This window comes from Lutra lutra, chromosome 9 (genome assembly GCF_902655055.1).
Source record: "Lutra lutra chromosome 9, mLutLut1.2, whole genome shotgun sequence".
Taxonomy (NCBI): domain Eukaryota; kingdom Metazoa; phylum Chordata; class Mammalia; order Carnivora; family Mustelidae; genus Lutra; species Lutra lutra.
The window spans coordinates 61,023,946-61,047,027 of record NC_062286.1 but is presented as its reverse complement, the minus strand read 5'-3'; the positions used below and the strand labels follow the sequence as shown (position 1 = coordinate 61,047,027).

Genomic DNA, 23,082 nt, shown 5'->3' with positions numbered 1-23,082 from the left:
CAGTCTTCTTTGCAAAGATAATAAGAATAATAGGAACAGACCCTGTTTCCTAGAATCCCTTTTCAGAGGTGGAATCATCTGAAAACTTAGATATTCCCAGTTTTGGATAGAATCTGGACACCAGCCTCATGGTCCTGACAGCTATCTCAGAAGTACGAAATGGGTCATTAAGGTGATTGCACAGAAGTTGGGTGCTACTCCATTTTGGTTAGATCTCAGAATTCTTGGCATTTGGTCAGAATCTCTAAAGCAGTGATAGAGATGCTGAATAAAGAGCAGAAACAGATGAAACAACACGGAATGTAACTGTCTCACCCAATCATCTGTATCGGCAGTGTATCTTAATTACAGTAATGTATTTGTTCCTAAAGACCCTAAATGTGCAATCTCTGTCCTTGAGCCCACAAATAATTTTTATTTTTATTTTATTTTATTTTTTTTAAGATTTTATTTATTTATTTGACAGACAGAGATCACAAGTAGGCAGAGAGGCAGGCAGAGAGAGAGGAAGGGAAGCAGGCTCCCTGCCGAGCAGAGAGCCCGATGCGGGACTCGATCCCAGGACCCTGAGATCATGACCTGAGCCGAAGGCAGCGGCTTAACCCACTGAGCCACCCAGGCGCCCCACAAATAATTTTTAATTTGATCTTGATTATTTACAAAACAGTCCTCTTTTTCTTGCATTTCCCATAGTCATTATAGCAGATAATTTTGGCATCTACATTGTTTTTTTGAAGTCATTTAGTTTATGCTTCAGATGACTGCCAGATCAGACTTTTAATGACCTGGTATATGCCTTTTGGGAAAAAAAGAAAAGAAAAAAGCAGCAACCCATAATTAGGAAGAGAAAACCCAGATCACTGAATTAGCTAACCAGATTTATTTTCAGATAAATAATCATATAAGTGCTTCTGTTACATCCTTTATTAAAAATTTATTTTTCTTCTACAGATGAGAGTATTTTTTTTAGCTGTCAGTTTCCTTCACATATTCCTTTCTTAAGTTTCTTAGGATTTTTCAGTGTTTGTAGTTCCATGATGACATTAATTTTAATTTAAAGGGTAATTCGTTTAAAAAAACAATTCTTTTTAAAAATGCATTTGGAGAATCTTTTATACAGTTATTGTGAAATAATGCTGTTGCCTTAATTGACTTTGGTTTGTCTGACCCTGAAGTCTTTTCTCTTAACCATTGTCATATATGGCCTTCCTCCTACTGTTCCTGGACCAAAAATGTGACAGATTAGAAAGGTGTGGTAAGGGGCGCCTGGGTGGCTCAGTGGGTTAAGCCGCTGCCTTTGGCTCAAGTCATGATCTCAGAGTCCTGGGATCGAGCCCCACATCGGGCTCTCTGCTCAGCAGGGAGCCTGCTTCCTCCTCTCTCTCTGCCTGCCTCTCTGCCTGCTTGTGATCTCTCTGTCAAATAAATAAATAAAATCTTTAAAAAAAAAAAAAAAAGAAAGGTGTGGTAAGCATACTTGCATATCTAAGTTTCACTAGCCATTTGTACAGGCTGTTCAATTTTTATCTGGCAGTAGTGATTATTTCATTTTGTCTTTAAGTATTTATCATTTGGGCAGGAATATCAAAACACGTATATCTATTTTAAGACGTTCCTAGAAAGCTCTTATAGTACTGCTTTAACTTGATACTTTACTGTTTTTTCTTGAACTCAGTTTATAATGTGCCTTTTGATTTCAGTAACTTACATGTCATCTGGATTTATTGGGTATCACCACAGGGATTTTTAAATCTACTTTAAAATCTTTAAATTTTTTTCTTTGATCTTGTTACCCAAAGTGGCATTCAGCTGTTTGTTTGTTTGTTTTTTTAGTGTAGAAAGATTCTGCCAACAGTAAATCTAAACATCACTACAAATAATTTGCTGGCTAGCTTCAGGGACATTTTGTGATCAATTAGAACAAGTTGGCAAATTTTTTTTTAAGTGGCCAGATAGTTTGTGCTTGACAACCATATAGTTTCTGTCATAAGTACTCAGCTTTGTTGTTGTAGCTCAAAAGCAGCAACAGACAATATATAAATAAATGGACATTGATGTTTCTAGAAAGTTTACCTATCACAACGTAATCAACAGGTATTAGAAGTCAGAGAGCCCTTAAGCACTTACCTAATGAATTACACAGGTGAGATAGTCTATCCCCATTTTCTAGAGAAGGTGTCTGAGATAGATACGACTTCCTTTAGACAGAGGTACTACGTGGTAAAATGAAAACTAAAATGGAGATTACCAAATTGATTTTTTTCCCCAAAAACCGTTGACACCAATTTTTAGGAGCCAAAAAAAACGTGTTCGTAATACAATATAGTAGTTAACAGCATTGATATTGAAATTGCTCTTTAACCCACAAGTCCTTTGAATGCAAATATATTCTTAAATCAATATATCAATATATAACCTAGGCTGGCAATAAAATATACAGCCCAAATCCTATAGGAAATGTTTTTGTGAGACCTGGATCCTTGGTTAGTACTTCTGTCAGCCTCTAAGTGAATATTATTTCTGAAGTACTCTATCAAATTCCCAGTTTTTAGAACATTTATAGGCAACAAAGTCAAAGTTATTTTCATATGTAGACATTGAATGAACTTGTGAGAGGATTAATGATTCTAGGATACTGAGAGGTTGCTTCCAAGAAGAATGACCTACTTTTTTGAACTCTGTGTATATATGCATATGTGTGTATTGATATACCCCAAAGTGTCTAAATTACTGTCTTCAGTTTATGTTGTTTTAAATCATTTGTTCTCAATGATGGCTGCACCTAAGAATCACTTGTGGGGCTTTAAAATTTTTCATGCTTAGGATGGTGTTGAGACCAATTAAATAAGAATCTGTGGGGATGGGACCTGGATATCAGTATTCGTTAAAGTTAGTGATTCCAGTATTCATCCAGAGTTGGATGAATTCATACAGAGAACCACTGTATTAAAGGTAGCCAAACAATGTGATTTAAAGTGTAAATAGGGCTTGGCATCAAATTTTTATAGTGAGAGTTCAATATATGTTGGCATAGTACTTCTAGTTACCATAATATATGGAGTGCTTGGGGACTGTCTTCAGGAACTAGATGTGGTAATGGTGGGTTTTTTGTTTTCCCTTCTGTATTTAAATTGCTTTCTCCTGCTAGTTTGTCTGTGTTACTTATTTCTTTGGTACAGAAAGTACATTTGGTGATCAGCGGCCAAGTACACTCATTGACTTTTTTCTTTTAACACAATATAGTACACTTCAGGAAGATGAAGAAGCCAAAGTAATAGAGAAGTAACTAAAGCAGTATATGTTTATGGAAATCTACAGAACTAAAGAAAATGAGTATGAACTGGTGAACTAATTACTTATCTTAGAATGAATGTTTTTCTTCAATAGAAATAAAAGATTTTGCAAGAATAAAACATGAATTCAATCGTGAAAGGACACAAAACTTTGAGGTGAACATTTCATGTACAAAGGAAAGAGCAAGTACTTTACTTGTATGATTGAGATCCCATCATATTTGGTCATAAATCACTGAGGGTCCCTAAGCCTTGAGGACTGTTGGAATCTGGCAGATGTCTTTACGAAAATTTTGTTGTTTAACATACTTAATTAACTCCATGTTGTGTTTTTCTTTTCTGGAACTTAATTATCATAGAATGTTTTCTCTTTAAAATAGTAAATTTTGGGGGGATAATTCAAATGTTTAGTGGAGTCTCATTAATGGTTATTTTTTAAAGACTAAATTTTGGGGGTGCCTGGGTGGCTCAGTGGGTTAAGCCGCTGCCTTCGGCTCAGGTCATGATCCCAGGTCCTGGGTTCAAGCCCCACATCGGGCTCTCTGCTCAGCAGGGAGCCTGCTTCCTCCTCTCTCTCTGCCTGCCGCTCTGCCTACTTGTGATTTCTCTCTGTCAAATAAATAAATAAAATCTTTAAAAAACAAACAAACAAACAAACAAAAAAACACTAAATTTTGGTATTTTATAAAGATGTGTTGGTTTTTCTTTTGTGACTTTTTTTTTTTTAAGAGTTTATGTATTTTGCTAGTAATCTCTACACCCAATATGGGGCTCGAACTCACAACCCTGAGACCAAAAGTTGCATGCGCTTCTGAATGAGCCAGCTAGGCACCCCTCTTTTGTGACTTCTTGTTTTACAAGACACAGTAAGACATTTTGTGAGAAAACATCTAGCAACAACCTCAGTGCTAAACTATTCAGTAATAAATTGTTCCTCTTATCTTCCACCAAATTGTTCTTTTGTATACATTTTGAGGTACCCTGCCTATAGAGGTCATAAATACAAAGCTCTGTTTCTTTTGTTTTAAAAATGGCTAGTGTTACTGCCTTTTCTAGACTAGGTTTTAGTGTACCAGGCACTCCTCTAGGAGTGTGTTTTCAGCAGATACAGGGAAGAAAATAGTGTCTGTCTTTATTGATCTGATTTTTTTTTTTTTCTGACCAACTCATCATATGTTTAGTTCTGTCATTTGTATGCAGTTAGATAATAGGAATATGCAATGTTCTACTCACTCGCATTTACAGAATCAGGACAGGTTTAGACTCTGGATTAAAAAGTCAACATTTTATCTGAAGGCTAAGTAAGTGTCTAATCTCCGAGGAAAGCATTCACTTACATTTAATTTCCATAATTCCTCCTAGAACTAAATGTACTGGGGTGCCTGGGTGGCTCAGTTGATTGGGCATCTGCCTTAGGCTCAGGTCATGATCTCAGGGTCTTGGGATTGAGCCCAGCATTGGGCTCCCTGCTCAGTGGGGTCTGCTTCTCCTTCCTCTGCCACTACCCCCCTCGCTCGTGTTCACTCTCTCTCAAATAAATAAATAAAGTCTTTAAAAAAATAAATTAAAATGAAATGTACTGATATTCTTGTGCAATTCTGGCTAATGAAGAGTAAGTACCTGCTAAAACCTGTGATTAATAATCAATTTAGGGGCTCCTGGGTGGCTCAGTGGGTTAAGCCTCTGCCTTCGGCTCAGGTCATGATCTTAGGGTCCAGGGATCGAGCCCCACAACGGGCTCTCTGCTCAACAAGGAGCCTGCTTCCCCCTCTCTCTCTTCCTGCCTCTCTGCCTACTTGTGATCTCTCTCTGTCAAATAAATAAATAAAATCTTTAAAAAATAATCAATTTAATTTTTTGGAGAATTCGCATTTATTGAATAATTGTGATACGACATGGAATTTCTGATTTTCAAATAAATAAATTTCACTTTACAAACATTTGTTACTTTTTAGTACCAACAGGCTTGGTAACAGCCTCAAGTTGACCTGACAAGGAATGACAGCCTCTCCTCCCTGGTTCTTCAGTGTGCTTAATAATAAGTCCTTTTCCTTTTCTGTGACTCTTCTAGGGGATAGCCTACTGTTCTCCTTTCTGTATAGTTTGGGCAAACTAACTGGTGATAGTAGTGGCAATGAAGCAGTCCACACAACTAGAGAGACAATTTTCAGTGGGAGAGTCTAGGCAATTCCCTGGCTTCTCCACACATTTATCCCAGCATAGCTCCAAGATGTGATACACCTGTGCAGTGAACTGCAGGTGCCTTCTGTTGTTTGGCTGCCCCCAGGTGCTGCAGCTCCATTTCATCTGCCTCCCCCAGGTCTGCCATTATCCTCCTTAAAGCTTGGGTGATTAATAACCAGTTTATTATTACTATTTAGCAGCTGAGCTCTGTTATGCTCCACTGTAGCTTCACCAGCTTGAGCAGTGCCATCACAACTCCCTGCTTTGTGTCATAGGAAAAGAAACAAAGATTAAAACATACACATATTCTCTGACACGCCCTTTCTCATTTATATACATATGTACATACCGACACTTTATGTGTGTGTGTATAAATATATGGAGAAATATAAGGATAGGGGCACCTGGGCATCCAAATCTTGATTTCAGTTCACGTCATGATCTCGGGGTCATGGGATCAAGCCCCACTTGGCGCTCCACGCTTGGTGTGGAATCTGCTTGAGATTCTCTCTTGCTCCCTCTGCTGCTTCCCCTGCTCATGCTCAATACATCCATACATACATACATAAAATTTTTTTAAAAAATGAAATATAAGGATAGAATACAGAGAATAAATAAAATGCCATTGTTTTTATCAGTGCTCAGTCACCATTTTAAGATCATATTGCCTTACTCCAAAAATCTACCAAGGGGAGCTTAGATTTCTCATTTGGTTATATAAGCTGTAATGGTTGGCCCATTTCTGATAATTCTTGTATTTAAGCTTGTTTTCACTCTTAGCAATGTAATAAAGAATAACTTCTGCAGAAATTAGTGTTGGTAATAAACCAGTCTTCATCACTAGGGATTGATGAAATTTAACAGTTTGGGGATTATTAAATCAGTTTAGAATGCATTTTTTTCCAAATAAATTTTTCATTTTATATTTTATATCAGGTTTAGAACATGGAGTTTATTTAAACTTTAGTTCTGAATGGATGAACCCTTTTTTGTATCTCTAAGGTATGTTTCATAATAGTTTGTGTTCTAAAGTTGTGGTCCTGAATTTAAGTTCCAAGGTTTCATTTATAGAAGACAATGTCTAGAGTCTGTAACCCACAGAAAAGAAAAAGAATAAGAAATTTTATCTCCCTTGAAAGCCTTTTTTTTTTTTTTTTTTTTTTTTTTTACTGAGTTCACATTTGCTGAAAAACAAACATGGAGATCCAAAACTTAATATTTAAATTCTGACTACCTCTGAATTAGCTGTTTACAAAAAATACCTTGTACAAAAGGAAATGTTTACCAAAACAGGAAAAAAGATGCAAAAAAAGCTTTTAACATTTTAAATTAAAATGGATAGTTACATAACAGAGAATAGGTTATAGTTAATGGGGGAAAATGTAAGTTTAAAGTGGTCATCTAGTTATGAAAGATTAAAATCAGAATTATTCAGTAGCTAATAATTTACCAGTTGAAAAGTAGACATTTTGAGTATGTTTTATATATTATACTTCTTATTGTGTAATAAGTGGTATTTCATTTTTGATATGTTAAATATTTGCTCTATTATTAATGTAGTACTTGGTTTTCTTAGCCAAGTCGCTGTTTAAAAATTTATATAATGTTTTGCATTTATTTTGGTCTTAAGTAATACCCTTTTGAGATTGCATTGAGGTTGAGATTGACCAATGAGCATTATTTGACATACTTGAGTTCTCTTTCCTTTGAAACACTTGTCCTTCCGGGATACCATATTTGCCTGATTTTCCTCTTAGCTATGTAGTCTGCTCTTTCCTTTCCCCTTTTTAGATATCTTTTGCTGGCTCCTTCCATTTCCCTAAAATGTAAAAGTTGGAGTGTCCCTGGCCTCAAGGCCTTGGTCCTCTTTTCTTCTTATGTACAACACACTTCCTAGGTTATCTCATCCATTTTTATGGGTTTAAATACCATCTATATGCTGACAGCTCTTGAATTATATCTCTAAACTAGATTTTTCCCCTAACTTCCAGATATATATTTATGACATATTTGAGAATTCTACTTAAATATGAAAAGGTATGTAGTTCCCCATACTAAGTTCCCCATATGCCTTCTAAACCTATTCCTTCTTCATTTTTTCATCTCAGTTAGTGACACCTCCATTCTTCCAATTTATATCCTTTCTTTTTCTCACACCCACATCCAGTCCGTCAGCAAATCCTGCTAGCTTTAATTTTAAAATATGGTTTAAATTGTACTATTTCTCACTAACACCCCACCCCACTATTCTGTTCAGATCACCAACACTTCTCTCTTAGATCATAACAACATCCTCCCAGCTGGTCTATTTGCACCTGCTCTTTAACTTATTCTCAACACACAGTAGTATATCAACAGAGTATCTCTCTTAAATTGTAAGTCACATCATGTATTCATGGCTCTTATGTCACTAGTGGCTTCCTATCTCAATCAGATTAATAGCTAGCTCTTTCCCTTACTCACTCTTCTCTAACTAGACCCAATGGCCTTCTTACCAATTTGTGGAACATGTCAAACATGCTCCTTTTTAGGGTCTGTATATTTGCTCTTCCTTCTCTCTGGATTGCTCTTCCCTCAGATTTCTACATTAATAGCTTTTCCACTTTTCTGACATCTTTTTTTTCTTTCTAATTCACCTTCTCCATATGCTTTCACTGACCATCTTTCTAAAAGTTCAGTCCTCCATTACCTGCTTTATTTTTTAAAACTTCATTGAGATATAATATCCATATATAATCTATATCCATCTGAAGTGTCTGATTTGATTAATTTTGGCTGATGTATACACTTGTGAAATTACCACTTAGTCCAGAGGCAGAATGTGTCCATCAGCCCTCAGAAATTTCCTTGTGCCCCTTCATAATCCATCCCTCCCTCTACCCCAATTCCTGGACAACCAGTAACATACCTTTTGTTATCATAGATTAGTTTTTTGTGTGTGTTTTTCCTTCCTGCCACTTACTGTAACTACCATACTATATATTTTGTTTTATTTACTAATCTTGCCTGTGCTCCACATCAGCATATAAGGGGCAAGGATTTTTACTGTTTTGTTCACTGACGTATTCTCAAGGTCTAGGATGCTGTCTGGCACATGATGTTCAGTAAATATTAGTTGAATGAATAAATGAATCACCGAATTCAGTATTTACTAAGCACCTACAATGTGTCAGACTCTGTAGAGGTGTTGTGGATATGTCAGTGAACAACACAGACAAATCCTTTATCTTACAGAGCTGACAGAAGAAGAAAAACAGCAGTGATTAATGTAAGGAAGTATATCAGAAACTGAAGAACCTTACCAAAGCTCAGAGTTAGGGAAGGCAGTTGTGAGCAGGTAACATTTGCGTTTGATTTCTCTGACAACTTCAGCTCTCCTATTCAGAGGTGAGAGTCATGAACTAAGAAAAGTTGGTACAGGCAGTACAGATTCTTTAGAGTTCATGAACATACCCCTTGCATTTAACAGGTAGGTACGACCTTTGGTAGGGTTTAGTACAGGTTCCTGATGATTGTCATTTCTTTTTTTATCACGTCCTACATGCTGGTTTTCTAGTTTCTCAACCCACAGGCAGTACGAAATAGCAAGAAGTAAATTGGCAGAAAAATTATTGCAAGCAAAAGCAAGACTCTTAGTGCACTGGTCTTAGCATCACTGAGTATCAGACTCACCCAGGGATCTTTAAAAAATTATGGCTGCCAGATCCCACCTCACAGTAAAGGGCTACTGCTTTAGCCTGAGTGAGGAAAGGTTTTCTAAGGAGGCAGGCTGATTTAGAAGTGGAAAATGCAGAGGAAACAAAAGGCAAGAAGTTGGTTTTGGTAAGAAATTTGGATTTTTAAGTGTAATAGAAAACAATTAGAAGGTTCCAAACAAAGGAATAATGCAATGTGATTTATGTTCTTGTAGGATCACTTTGACTCATGTATGACGGATGAATTATAGTATAGTCCAGAGTGAAGCTGTGATACCAGGGACCACCCCCCCAAATCACTGAGGTTGGGATTGTTTTTTTGCACATTAAAAGCAATTCTCTTTTTTGTTTCCAAATCTCTGTGTAATAATATGTAGGTAAAATGGGATCTCAGGGTGAAAACAAAGCAAAAACCAAAACACTCCATCCTTCATTATGTTAGCAAGGCTAAGTATCCAGAATGAACAAAGCCAAAATTAATACTCCACTTCCAAATGGGTTATGTAGACCTCCTATAATCTCCATTCCACATTTCCACCTCTGTTCCACGATTTCGACAGTTCTCTTCCTTTTTAAAGTTCACTGTAGCATGTTTCAAAATTTGTCAAGCCCAGGGATAACTAATAAAAATCAGTATTGTTTCTCCATCCCCCCCAAAAATTAAAGTCAGGAGAACACTTGGAGCTATTGTAGTGGTTCAGGTGAGATGATATTAGCAGAGCAGATAGAAATAATTTTAACAGTCAAGGTGGAAAGATGTGAGCAGGCAGAAGAAATGTTTTGACTGTAGATGGGTTGCTTTGAGGTAAGTTAGAAGGCATGTGGAAAAGAGAAAATGAGGAATTTGAGGTAACTCTGGATTTTCTGCATGAATATGTTAGTATAAGTAGATGAACTCAGTCTTTAATAATCTTATTGCTAAGTTGACCATCCAATACGCAAGTTGAGCTTTTCGATAGCTATGATTAGCCCTTCGATTTAGAAAAAAATAAATTAAAAGTAATGATTTAATATTTGTCAGTTAAGAAAATGCTATTTGTTCTGAAGTAATTTTTTTTAAATTTTTTATTTTTTCAGCGTAACAGTATTCATTATTTTTGCACCACACCCAGTGCTCATGCAATCCGTGCCCTCTCCAATACCCACCACCTGGATCCCCCAACCTCCCACCCCCCGCCCCTTCAAAACCCTCAGATTGTTTTTCAGAGTCCATAGTGTTCTGAAGTAATTTTATTTTTAAACTCCAGATTTATAAAGAGATGCATTTGAGATTACTGAGCTTAAATTTTTCCTAATAGGCTTTACAAGAAATCATTGTTTCTTATGATGTACCCTTTTCTGTACGTATATTATACTTTAATAAAATGATTTAGAGAGGGAGAGAGAGATTTCAGTGCTTGTCTTTGTAAGCTCATTGACCCTGTGAGAACGGGGCTTTGGTAGTGCTGAAATCCTCAGCTTCTGACTAGTAGCCTGCCAACAGACAGACAGCCTCTGGTGTTGGACTTCTTTCAGCTTGTTGCTGTTCAGACTCTCTGGTTCTATTCTTGTGGACAGATGGGGTGCTTGAAAGGAAGCCAGGAAACCAAGCCTTACTAGGACTTGGAAATAATTTTTAGATTTAAGTTCTTTGTGCTGAACTCAGAGTGACAGTATATCCTTCTCAGCAATGTTGAAACTGCTTGTGTTTGGCTAGTATTTGTGTATTGGCTGGTTGGCTGTGGGCTTCATTCCATGTATGCCACTGCTCTACTGCCAAGATGAATGTAGAAGGCCTCTGGTCCAAACTCATTCTTAGCTCTTGTTTTTTTATTGTATAAAATATATGTAACATAGACTTTATCATTTAACAATTTTTAAGTGTAGAGTTCAGTGATATTAAGTGCATTAACAGTGTTGTGTGACCATCACTACTAATCCCAAATACTGTATCCATTAAATAATAATCCTCCATTCCTACCTCTCTCTGGCCCTTAGTAACTTCTATTTACTTTCTGTATCTATGAATTTCCCTATTCTAGGTACCTCGTATAAGTGGAATCATGCAATATTTGCCCTTTTGTGTCTGGCTTATTTTGCTTAGAATAGTATCTTAAGATTCATCCATGTCCTAGCATGTGTCAGAATTTCATTCCTTTTTAAGGCTGAATTATATTCCATTGTGTGTATTGCCAGATTTCATTTATCCATTAATATATTGATAGACATTTGAGTTGTTTCCACCTTTTGGCTATTGTGCATAATGTTACTGTGGACATGGATGTACAAAATCGGTTTGAATCCCTGCTTGTAATTCTTTTGGGTGTATACCTAGGAGCGGAATTTTTGGATCATATGGTAATTCTGTATTTACATTTTTAAAGAACTACCAAACTGTTTTCCACAGTGGCTGCACCATTTTACATTCTATCTAGTAATGCATGAGTATTCCAAATTTTGCACATCCTTGTCAACACTCCCTTCTTTCCTTCCTTCCTCCCTCCCTCCCGTCCTTCTTCTTTCCTTCTTCCACTTTACTTCTTTCTTTTTTTTTTTTTAAATAAAGTTTATTTATTTATTTGACAGAGAGAGAGAGAGCAAGAGGGGGAACACAGACGGTGGTGTGGGTGGGAGAGGGAGAAGCAGGCTTCCCGCTGAGCAGGGACCCTGGGATCATGACCTGTGCTGAAGGCAGATGCTTAACAACTGAGCCATCCAGGCACCCCACTTTCCTTCTTTCTTTTAATGAATTGCCATCTATGTATGCGTGGCTCAGTTAGTTAAGCATCCGACTCTGGATTACTACTCAGGACATGATCTCAGGGTCTTGAGGCCAGGCTCTGTGTTGGACATGGAGGCTACATAAGATTCTCTCTCTCCCTCTGCCCACCCCTCCCCCCCCCCCGCCCACACCTGCTTGCATGCTCTCTCTCTGTCTCTCTCAAAACTATAAATAAGTAAATAAATAAATAGCCATCCAAATGGGTGTGAAGTGGTATTGTGATTTTGATACCCTAATGATGAGTGATGTTGAGCATCTTTGCATATGCTTATGGGTCATTTGTAGATCTTTGGAGAAATAGCTATTCAAGACCTATGCCCATTTTTAACCTGTTTTTTGTTGTTGCTTTTGGTGTTATTGAGTTATAGGAGTTCTGTATGTATTCCAGGTATCAGTCCCTTACAGATACATGATTTGCAAATATTCTCTCACATTCAGTTGGTTTCCTTTTCACTTTTTAGATGTACAAAATTTTTAATTTTAATGTAGTCCTATTTATCTTTTTTTTTCTTTTGTTTTCTGTGCTTTTGGTGTCATATCTAAGAAATCATTCATTGCCAAATCCAATGTCATTGAACTTTTCCTGTGTGTTTTCGTCGAAGAGTTTTCTAGTTTTAGCTCTTATATTTAGGTCTTTGATCCATTTTGAGTTAATTTTTATAAATGGTATAAGGCCATTCTTAGCACTTTTGTGTGTATTTTTATAAAACAATTTCTTAATTGGGGAAGGAGAAAGTGGGACTTTTGAACTTGGAAGCTAAGTTTCAGGTTTCTCATTTTTCTGAACTTTCCTGATAGCTCTATGTGTAATTAATTAAAGAGAACTTAGTAGTATCACCCAAAAATGCAGGTAGCAGTAAATGATGAGTGGTACTCACTAGGAACCAGCTCAGAATAACTGCTGAATAAGTTCAACTTCCTGTTTATTGCCAGTGTTATTAATGTAAGTAGATTAGAGGAAGTCAAAAACAGAGTATATGGAACAGGTGAGGAGTAGTTTGCCAAAGGAATTAGGTATTCTGAACAAGCAAAATCAATATATGTTTGCTATATTGTATATGGAACAGGTGAGGAGTAGTTTGCCAAAGGAATTAGGCATTCTGAACAAGCAAAATCAATATATGTTTGCTACAGTGTCTTGTTAGTTTATACCTTCAATAAATTTTTGAGTGAATTAAGGGAGAGGGTCCACATATTAGTTATCTATTGCTATTTAACAAATTACCCCTAAGATTAGGGTCATAAAAACAACAAGCATTTATTATCTCACATAGGAGTTGGGATAGGAATTTGGGAGGAACTTAGTTAAGTGATTCTATCTCAGGGTTCCTGTTTGAGTTGCACTAAATATTGGACAGAGCTATAGCTACCCCAAGGATTAGGGCTGGAGGATATGCCTCCATGTTCACTCATGTGGCTGTTGAAAGAGGCTTCAGATCACTTTTGGTTGTTGGCCATAGAGTTACATAGCAACTGGTTTCCTCCCTAGTGAGTGATCCAAGAAAGAAAAAGCAAGCAGGAAGCCACAGTGCCTTGTATGACTTAGTTACTGACTTGTACACCATTACTTCTGCTTAAAAAAAAAAGTATATGTCATAGTTTATTTTTGCTGGGAAATAAAGAGGACTGGAACAGTATAACAAGTATGGAATTAATTTAGCTTTTGTTGATTTGTTGTTTTAATATTCATCCATTTAGCAAATGTCTACTAATGCTTAATATAAGAATAGTAATTGCTATTATTTAATATACTCTCATCGTGCTCCAAGCACTGTTCTGTGCATTGATTCATTCAGCCCTCTTACCAATCTCTGAAATAGGTATGATTTGGGGGGAAGGGGGTGGGAAGGTTATAGATTAACTTTATTTTTTAAATAATTTTAGATTTACACTGAAGTTGTAGAGATAGTACAATGAGTTCCCTTATTCTCTTGTCTTCATCCAATTTTCCCTGTTAACATTTTGTATTACCATGGTACATTTGTAAAATGTAAAAATAACAAACTAATACTGGCCCATTGTTACTAATTAAACCACAGATTTTATTTGTATTTCACCAGTTTTTCCATTAATATTCTCTTTCTGTTCCAGGATCCAATTCAGAGTACCACTAAGTTGCTGACTAAGCTACCTAAATGCATTTGGTTGTTATATCTCCCTAATTTCCTCTGGTCTGTGTTAGTCTCTCATCTTTCCTTATTTTTCAGGACCATATAGTCTTGAAGCATAGGGGCTACATACCCTGTAGAATGTCCCCCAATCTGGGCTTGTCTGTTTTTTTTTCTTATGGTAAGACTGGACTTCAGGTTCTGGGAAAGATTGTAACAGAGGTGAAGGGCCTTTCTCGTCACACCATATAGAGGATACAAGCAATCCATATGACCTGACTGTTGATGTTAACTGTCATCACATCTTAAGATAGTGTTTACCAAGTTTTTCCATTGTAAAGTTAACCATTTTTCCCTTTTCCTACTCTGTCCTTTGGAAGTAACTTTAAACTTTTTTTTATTATTGTTGGCACTGAGTCACTAAGTCCAGCCCACACTCAAGGGGAAGGGACTTACGCTCCAGCTTTTGAAGGCAGTGTCAAAGAATTTGTGAACATATTTTAAATCACTACAGTACATTCCTGGCCAAAATTACTGATGTTCCTCTCACATGTAAAATATACTTGCCCCCTTCCCAATATCCTGCAAGTCTCTCCTTTTATAATATCAGCTTATGGTCCAAGATATCATTATCTAAGTCAAGTCTAGGTTTGGATAAAGCATAGGTATAGGCCTCAGTAGGTGTAGTTCCTTAATTTCAGCTCCTTGAGTACATTACCTCTCTATCTGAGGATCTGTGAAACCAGAGAGGCAAATTGTCTGTTCCTTACACATTCAGAATACAGTGGTCAGGCCAGACAGACTAAGATAACCCCAATAGGCTGTCTTGTTCAAAAAAAGGGAAAATGTCATAAAGGTGCCATTACTTTATACCATTTCTGAAATTCCACTAGACACAAGTTGGTAGTTCTTTGATTAGAATTCCAAGTCTGGGAATTTTTCCATGGTTCTTAGCTTTGTCTTCTGGACTTTTGGTTCTACACTTTGGGTTGTCATTCCTTTTCTGTGAAAAGGTAGCCTGTTTATTTACAGTTGTGTAGTTTCTTCTACCCATTTCCTGCCTGCAGATGTTTGGAAGTCTAAAGAACTCTTCGTTTTGTACTGTTTGTGTTTCTTTTAGTCCAAATAAGCAGTGTTTCTGCTCATATTATTCTCTTAAAAACTTTATGGATCTTCTATAAATTCTTATTTGAGCTCAATCCATTAGTTAGAAGCCACACTTAACAAATCTCTGTAAGATAATCCATTTTCTATCTTAGGACTCTGCTAAGGGACAGTGGCTTTTAGCTTTGTTGGAAGCTCTAGTGTTTGATTAAAAGAGTTTGTGAATTGTACTTTAAAAATCTTTAAAGGCCTTTTGTTTAACTGAATAGTACTCAGAAGCACCACCTCACAGCTTTCTGAAGTATGACAAAGAATTTTATAGCTACATTCTCAACCTTATCTTTTAAACCGTGTTTTTTTGGCAATTCCTTGGATTTGAATTTTGCTTGGAAGCCATTTCTTATTTTAATATTTTTTTTTGCATCTAGAGAGACTGAGAATCTTCAAAACCAACAAATTCTGGCTACTTTTTTGCTGAACTGATCTTGCCGATTTTTATTAGGAATTCAGAAATCTGTGGTCTGGGTTTCAGTGGTATAGGCTTGGCAAAAGGAGAGGTCTGGAAATTATGAGCATTTTTTTAGTGGTCATTGAATTCAAGAGAGTACTGAGGAACAGAAGGTAGGCCAAGAGCAGAACTTTGAGAAATGTGGATCTTTAATGGGCACATGAATAAAGACTGTGAGGGAGGTAAAGTTGGAGGGGGTCAGTGATAGATTAGAGAAATGAAGAGTATAGGATTGGAGAAGTATTGATAATGGCAAGGCCTTCGTTATTTTACATGCTGGATTTGGTGGAAAAATTTTCTGTTTCCTCTTTATATAAACTATTGTTGTTGTTGTTGTTGTTGTTGTTGTTATGCTATGTTAGTCACCATACAGTACATCATCATTTCTTGATGTAGTATTCCATGATTCATTGTTTGTTCATAACACCCAGTGCTCCGTGCAATACGTACCCTCCTTTTTTTTAGTATATGTGCTGCTGAAGCGAGCACAATACGTGCCCCCCTTAATACTCATCACTGGGCTAACCCATCTCCTTGCCGCTCCCCAACCAAAACCCTCAGTTTGTTTCTCGGAGTCTGTAGTCTCTCATGGTTCATCTCCATGCTATTCCTTATGTTCCACAAATAAGTGAAACCGTATGATAATTGACTTTCTCTGCTTGACTTATTTCACTTAGCATAATCTCCTCCAGTCCCATCCATGTGGATATACAAGCTGGGTATTCATCTTTTCTGATGGCTGAGTAACAGTCCATTGTATGTATGGACCATATCTCCTTTATCCATTCGTTTGTTGAAAGGCATCTCTGCTCTTCCCACAGTTTGGCTATTGTGGACATTGCTGCTGTGAACATGCATATTAACTCTTTGAGTCACGGAGATTAATACCTTTTATATCATAAAGTTTATAACATTAGCCTTTCTATTAAGGTGAAAGATAAAAACGCAGACACAACTTTGGTTCTTTCCAGTTTATCTAGTTTTTCTTCTGTTATTCATGTTTTGATGTCACACCTAAGAATCCATTGCCAAATCTGTGTCACAAAGATATATTTCTTTTTTTTTTTTTTTAAAGAGATTTTATTTATTTGACAGAGAAAGACAGTGAGAGAGGGAACACAAGCAGGGAGAGTGGAAGAGGGAGAAGCAGGCTTCCCGCCCAGCAGGGAGCCCAATGCAGGGCTCTATCCCAGGACTCTGGGATCATGACCCGAGCTGAAGGCAGGAGCCCCACAAAGATATACTTCTGTGTAACTCTTACAGTTAGGTCTTTGATCATTTGAGTTAATTTAGTATATGGAATGAAGTAGGGTTTGAGTGAATTTTTCTTTTTGAAATATATTTTAGGTAAAGGAACCCCAACCTGTGAATGTGTAAGTTTGCTTTTATACATGGAGTACAGGCAGTGTCTAATTTAGGGTGTAGGTGTTTATTAATTTTTTTTCTATAATGTAGTTTTTAATTCTTCTGTAAGTCCCTAAGAAAGTTGTTAAAGGTAGTTCTTGAAATTTGTTTTTGCCTTTTGAATTTTGATTGTGAAGGAGGATGGTTCTAGAAAGTATAAGTCAGATATTCTGGGATCAGTTTTCTACTATTATTTACCAGTGCTTCCTTTCCCTTCACATGATATGGGGCACAGTGTACTTGGTGAACAAATCATGATGGTAAAGTATTTCTAGCAGTATATTTAGCCCTCATCTTTGGAATGCTTTAATTCAAGTCTCCAGTTTTTATTTGCTTTTAACACCTGAGTAGAGGATACTTAACATAATTTTGTAAATATATACTTTGCACCCCTCTGCTCCAATAGAAGTGACAAATAAAATAAAAAGTAGAAACTGAAATGACATAGTCACATTAAAAAAAGATAAACTTCTCTGTGAACCTGAAATGGAATCAGAGCAAAGTGATGAGTGGGGCTAAAGCCATGTGTCTTTTGATCTCCATTGTAAATGCTGGTAGCTGACAGTTTGATTTCTGTGTAGTCAAGGGAAGTAGATGCACTTCATTAGCACCATTTATGTGAAGTTTTTTTTTTTTTTTTTTTTTAGACAGACAGAGATCACAAGTAAGCAGAGAGGCAGGCAGAGAGAGAGGAAGGGAAGCAGGCTTGCCATTGAGCAGAGAGCCTGATGTGGGGCTCGATCCCAGGACCCTGGGATCATGACCTGAGCCGAAGGCAGAGGCTTTAACCCACTGAGCCACCCAGGCGCCCCCATTTATGTGAAGTTTTGAAAAATATCCAGATCACTTAAAAATATTCATAGGAATGTTAAACAAAATTCAGAATAGTAGGGACCTGAAGAATAGAGAGGAAAATGAGACAAGGGAGGGGAAAAAAAATGTGGTGGCTTTAATGTATAAACTTTATTACTTAAAAAACATGAGTTGTGCGTGTGTTGTGGGGGTAAAGTGGTACTCATAGGATTTTAGCCTAAGAAAACAAACTGAGATTCAACAAATATCAATGTAAATATTTATGAAAATTATGTGGTAGAAAATTAGAAACAGCTGAATGTCCATTAATAGATGAGTGAATGGGCCAGTGAGGGAAAATAAAGGAATAACCATATAAGTGGTTATACCACAAATAAATACTCTAAGCATTAAAAAAATTAATGTTTTTACAAATTATTTAAGACACAATTATTTAGAATTTTTTATTAGAAAATATGTGTGAAATAATGTTCAATATGGGGAAAAAAGCAAGATAACTGTATTCATAGTATAACCAAAGTTAAAATTTTTGTTCTAATAAAATGCACATAACAAAATTTAACCATTAGTGACATTTTAGAACATTCACAGTGTTATACAACCATCATAGTACAAATTTTATAAATACATTTGTACTTGAACAGGGAAAAATTACCAGAAGAATACACAAAAAATGTTCTAGAAGATTATTTTTGGGTGAGGAGATACCTGTGTTTTTTATTCTTCGTCCTATTTTTTTGTATTTTTGTGGTGAAAATGCTTTGTTTTCCTATTCATTAAAAGTCATTCTAAGCTTAAATAAACTTATTTCTCTTATTTTTATTTTTTTTTTATTTTTTAAAGAATTTATTTATTTATTTGAGAGAAAGAACACGACTGGGGAGAGGGGCAAAGGGAGTGGAAAAAGCAGACTCCTCCCCCACGCCAGCCCCCCAGCAGGGAGTCCAATGTGGAGCTCAATCCTGTGACCCTGGGATCATGACCTGAGCTGAATGCAGATGCTTAACTCACTGAACCACCCAGGTGTCCCTTATTTCTCTTATTTTTAATCACTTTAATAAAGTGGTTATTTTCATTTTGTTTTATTAAAATGTTGTAGAAAAGGCTAGAGGACTCGAATAATTTGTTTTTGGCTTATGTCCAAGAAAATGCTTTACTCCATTAGGTTAATAATAAGCAGAAAGGTTAATTGAGAAGTTCAGTGAGATTTGGGATTAGACTTTGATAGAACATTTAGATTTTTTTTCTTGAATGTTGGACAACATTCTAAGAAGTTAAGATTACTCTTTCATTGAGTTTTCAAATTTATTAATACTTGTGATATATATATTTATGTATAAAATACTAATAAATATTTTAATACTTCTTGGTCATAAAATGCTCTCCGTATATGTTTTATATTACAATTAGCAGTATTTAGGTGATGAGCTTGTGGAAGAAATCTTTGCACTCTTTTTGGATTTAAATCTGCTGGAGACAGTAGTTTATTTTACTTGCAATCTGCACAAAGAAAAGCCAGACCTACAATCTTTTTCAAATAAAGGGAATGCCTACAAATTTTAAATTACAAGCCTAGTGAATTTCCTTATAGTGTATGTGATTGTACTGTATACATAAGTAAATTATACATAGATCCTTTGCTGTTGATAGTTACAAGATGGTTACAAGACAGCTTGAGTAGGAATTTTGTATTGAATCTTTTGGGAAGAACTTTTTATTTTCTGTATATGTCAGAGTATCTTCTTCAGGGCCTGTCAGCTCTCTATCAGCACAGTATTTTGAGAATTTAGAATATTTACTATTTACTATAATATTCTTTTCTACCCAAACTTATATAATACCACTCTGACCTGGTATTTCTCTTCCTGTCAATGAAGTTCTTTTCTCCCAGTTTTATTGAGATATTGACTTAATTTAAGGTGTCAACATGATGATTGATACCCATATATATTGTAAAATGATTATCACAATAAGGTCAGTGAATACCTCTACTCCCCATAATTACCTTTTTGGGTGTATATGGTGATAATATTCAAGATATACTCTCTCTTAGCAACTTTTGAGTCTATCGTACATTATGTTGTATATACTTTATTCACCATGCTGTACTTTAGATCCCTAGAATTTACTTATCTTGTAGCTGGAAGTTTGTACCCTTTGACAAACATCTCTATTTCCCCTACCTCCCAACCAACATTCTACTACTCCCTATTTTTATGAATTTGGCTTTTTTAGATTCCTCATGTAAGTGAGAACATACAGAATTTTTTTTTTCTTTCTGACTTACTTTGCTTAGCATAATGCCTTCAAAGCCCATCCATGTTGCAAAAGGCAGGATTTCCTTCCTTTTTTTGTGACTGAATAGTATTCCTCTGTGTGTATGTATTTGTATGTACCATATTTTCCTCCTCTGTTCATCCATTAGAGGCACTTAGGTTGTTTCCATGTCTCGGCTATTGTGCATAATGTGGCAATGAACATGGGGGGAGTAGGTATCTATCTCTTCAAGATAGTGGTTTCATTTCCTTCAGGTATATACCCACTTCTATGAGATTGTTAGAGCATGTGGTACTCCTATTTTAATTTTTTTGAGGAACCTCTACTGTTTTCCAGTAGTGGCTCTATCAATTTATGTTCCTACCAACAGTGCACAAGGGTTCCCTTTTCTCTACAGCCTCTCCAACATCTGTCTCTTGGGTGTTTGTTTGTTTGTTTGTTTGTTTGTTTTAATAATAGCCATTCTAACAGGTGTGAGGTGATAGATACCTCATTATGGCTTAACTTGCACTTCCCTGATGATTTGTGATTTTGAGCATCTTTTGATGCACCTATTGGCCATCTGTGGAGAAATCTCTATTTAGATTTTCTGCGTATTTTTTAAATGGATTGTTTGGGTTTTTTTGTTTTTTGGTTTTTTTTTTTGGCTATTGATTTGTATGAATTCCTTATATATTTTGGATACTAGCCTTCTATCAGAGAGATGGCTTGTAAACATTTTCTCCCGTTCTGTAGATTGCCATTTCATTTTGTTTATTGTTAGAAGCTTTTAACTTTGATATGGGTCCCACTTGTTTGTTCATTCAGTCAAGGTTTAAAAATCCAAAATAATTGGCACACATGGGCATTTAACAGGAAGCAGTCATTAATGCTGTTATAAAGTCTCTTAATTCTGTTCTTTCTCTCTCTGAGCAACCTAGAATTTTCCTGTTTCCTGTGTAATCTTGATGCGCTTTTTTTTTTTTTTTAATTCAACCCCAGGGAAGAAAGTAGAGGAGGGTTCTAAGCCAATAAGTTTTAGAATATTATTTGCTATTTGGCAGATTAGCAAAAGCCCAGTATGGAGTATCCCTCTTTTGCACATGGGGAAACTCAGGCATGATCCTTGCCCAGGATCATGCAGCTAGTAGAAGAGAGAACCAGAATTCAGACACGGGCCTGTTTGAGTCCAATCAGAGTCTATGTTGTAACTCAACAATCCATTTAACCTCCTGTTCCTTTGTGATCAGTTATCTTTCTCACTTTTAGTTATCCAAGACTGTCTTCTTTTGGAGGTAAACCTCACCGTTTGAGACCAAGGACACTGTGTTCTCTAGGGAGATGATACTGTGAAAGATACAGGAGAATGTCACAGATCCTGACATTCCTGGATTTAAATTCTACCTCTGATCAGCCACCTGGGTGGCTCAGTTGGTTAAATATCTGACTCTTGATTTCGGCTTAGGTCATGATCCAGGATTGTGAGCTTGAGCCCTGTGTCTGGCTCCACACTGGGAACGGAGCCTGCTTAAAATTCTCTCTCTCTCTCTCCCTCCCACTTTGTCTCTCCCTCCCACCCCCCACACACATACACACACAATCAATCAGTTCCACCTCTGATACTTAATAGCCAAGTCACAAAACCATTATGGCACATCTGTACAGTAATTTGATTTAATGAGTTGACTGTGTTATTACTAATCTTTAGAAGAACACAGGTACTTATTCCACTAAGAATGATTATTCCAGGGGAGCACCTGGCTGGCTCAGTCAGTAGAACATGCAACTCTTGATCTTGTGAGATCAATCCCTTTAAGTAAGCGTAGAGCTTACTTAAAAATATTAAGGGGTGCCTGGGTAGCTCAGTTGGTTAAGTGTCCAACTCTTGATTTCAGCTCAAATTCTGTAAAAAATCTGATCTGTAGTTCTCATTCTGTAAAAATCATGATCTCATGGTTGTGAGATTGAGCCCCATCAAGCTCAGTACTCAGTGTAGAGTCTGCTTGAGATTCTCCCTCTTTCCCTCCCCCAACTTATGCTTTCTCTTTTTCGTGTAAATAAATAAAATCTGAAAAAAGAATGATTTTTTTTTAAGTAACATACCCTATATGAGGTTGTCTTCACTCACATATATCAAGTAAAAGTTAAAGGCAATATGGAAGTACCTCCTTTAGAACCATGTAGAACTTGCTTTGCCCATTTTGGAAACATTTAAATCTATAGCATAATTTGGAACAGAAAAGAATATCAATGTTTTCAAGTTCTGTGCCGTAGTCTAAAAATGGGTAGTAATAGCAACTAAGTTAATTTCCTAATTTTGATAGTCCATGTTAGCCTCTTTTGGGCATTAAAGGAAACAGCAGAGTGGAAAATCCTCTTCAATTTAGAATAGTTTACCTTAGAGGCCTAATGACCATACCAGAGTATTCAGAAAGAACAGAGTATGAATTGAGAGTTACTAGGGACAATTCTGAGGCTCAGATGACTTCATTGATTTTGGCTTTCTGGAAGAATCTTTGCATAGGGAGGTTTCCAGCATCATCACTCTGTCTTTAAGTTTCTGCACAGGTGTGCAGTAAGGTCTTATTTTTCCAGTGGCAAGGGCAGGGAAGGGAAGTCATTTTCTTTTTTTAAAAAAAGATTTTATTTATTTGAGAGAGAAAGAGCATGAACAGGGGGAGAGGCAGAGGGAGATGGAGAAGCAGGCTCCCCACTGAGCCGGGAGCCCAGCGCAGGGCTCCATCCCAGGACCCCGAGATCATGACCTGAGCCAAAGGCAGCCATTTAACTGAGCCACCCAGGTGCCCTGGAAGCCATTTCCTGAGAGAAGAGAGATGATCTCTTTCTCTGAACTTTTTAGAGGCCTGATCTCCAGTTCTGACGCACTTTAAGGTATGGTAATAATTTAGCAAAACACTACTTTTTTAAAAAGTATCTTTTAGTGCTTTACCTAAAC

The 23,082-nt window shown here is 36.6% G+C and overlaps 1 protein-coding gene and 1 pseudogene across 9 annotated transcripts in view; one reads left to right on the top strand and one right to left on the bottom strand.

Annotated features, from left to right (window-relative positions):
* The window catches only part of COMMD1 (copper metabolism domain containing 1), a 233,439-nt gene that overhangs the window by 91,806 nt on the left and 118,551 nt on the right, over nt 1-23,082 (top strand). The window contains exon 3 of one of the 9 annotated variants that reach the window (XM_047746845.1): nt 3,244-3,276. The exons of the other annotated variants lie outside the window; for them this stretch is intronic. Within the exon in view, the coding sequence (XP_047602801.1) occupies nt 3,244-3,261 (18 nt within the window). The 3' untranslated portion in view covers nt 3,262-3,276. Of the gene's footprint in view, nt 1-3,243; nt 3,277-23,082 lie in introns of those variants that run through there. 9 annotated transcript variants of the gene reach the window in all.
* LOC125109698 (mitochondrial import inner membrane translocase subunit Tim8 B-like) lies at nt 5,373-5,622 on the bottom strand (annotated as a pseudogene).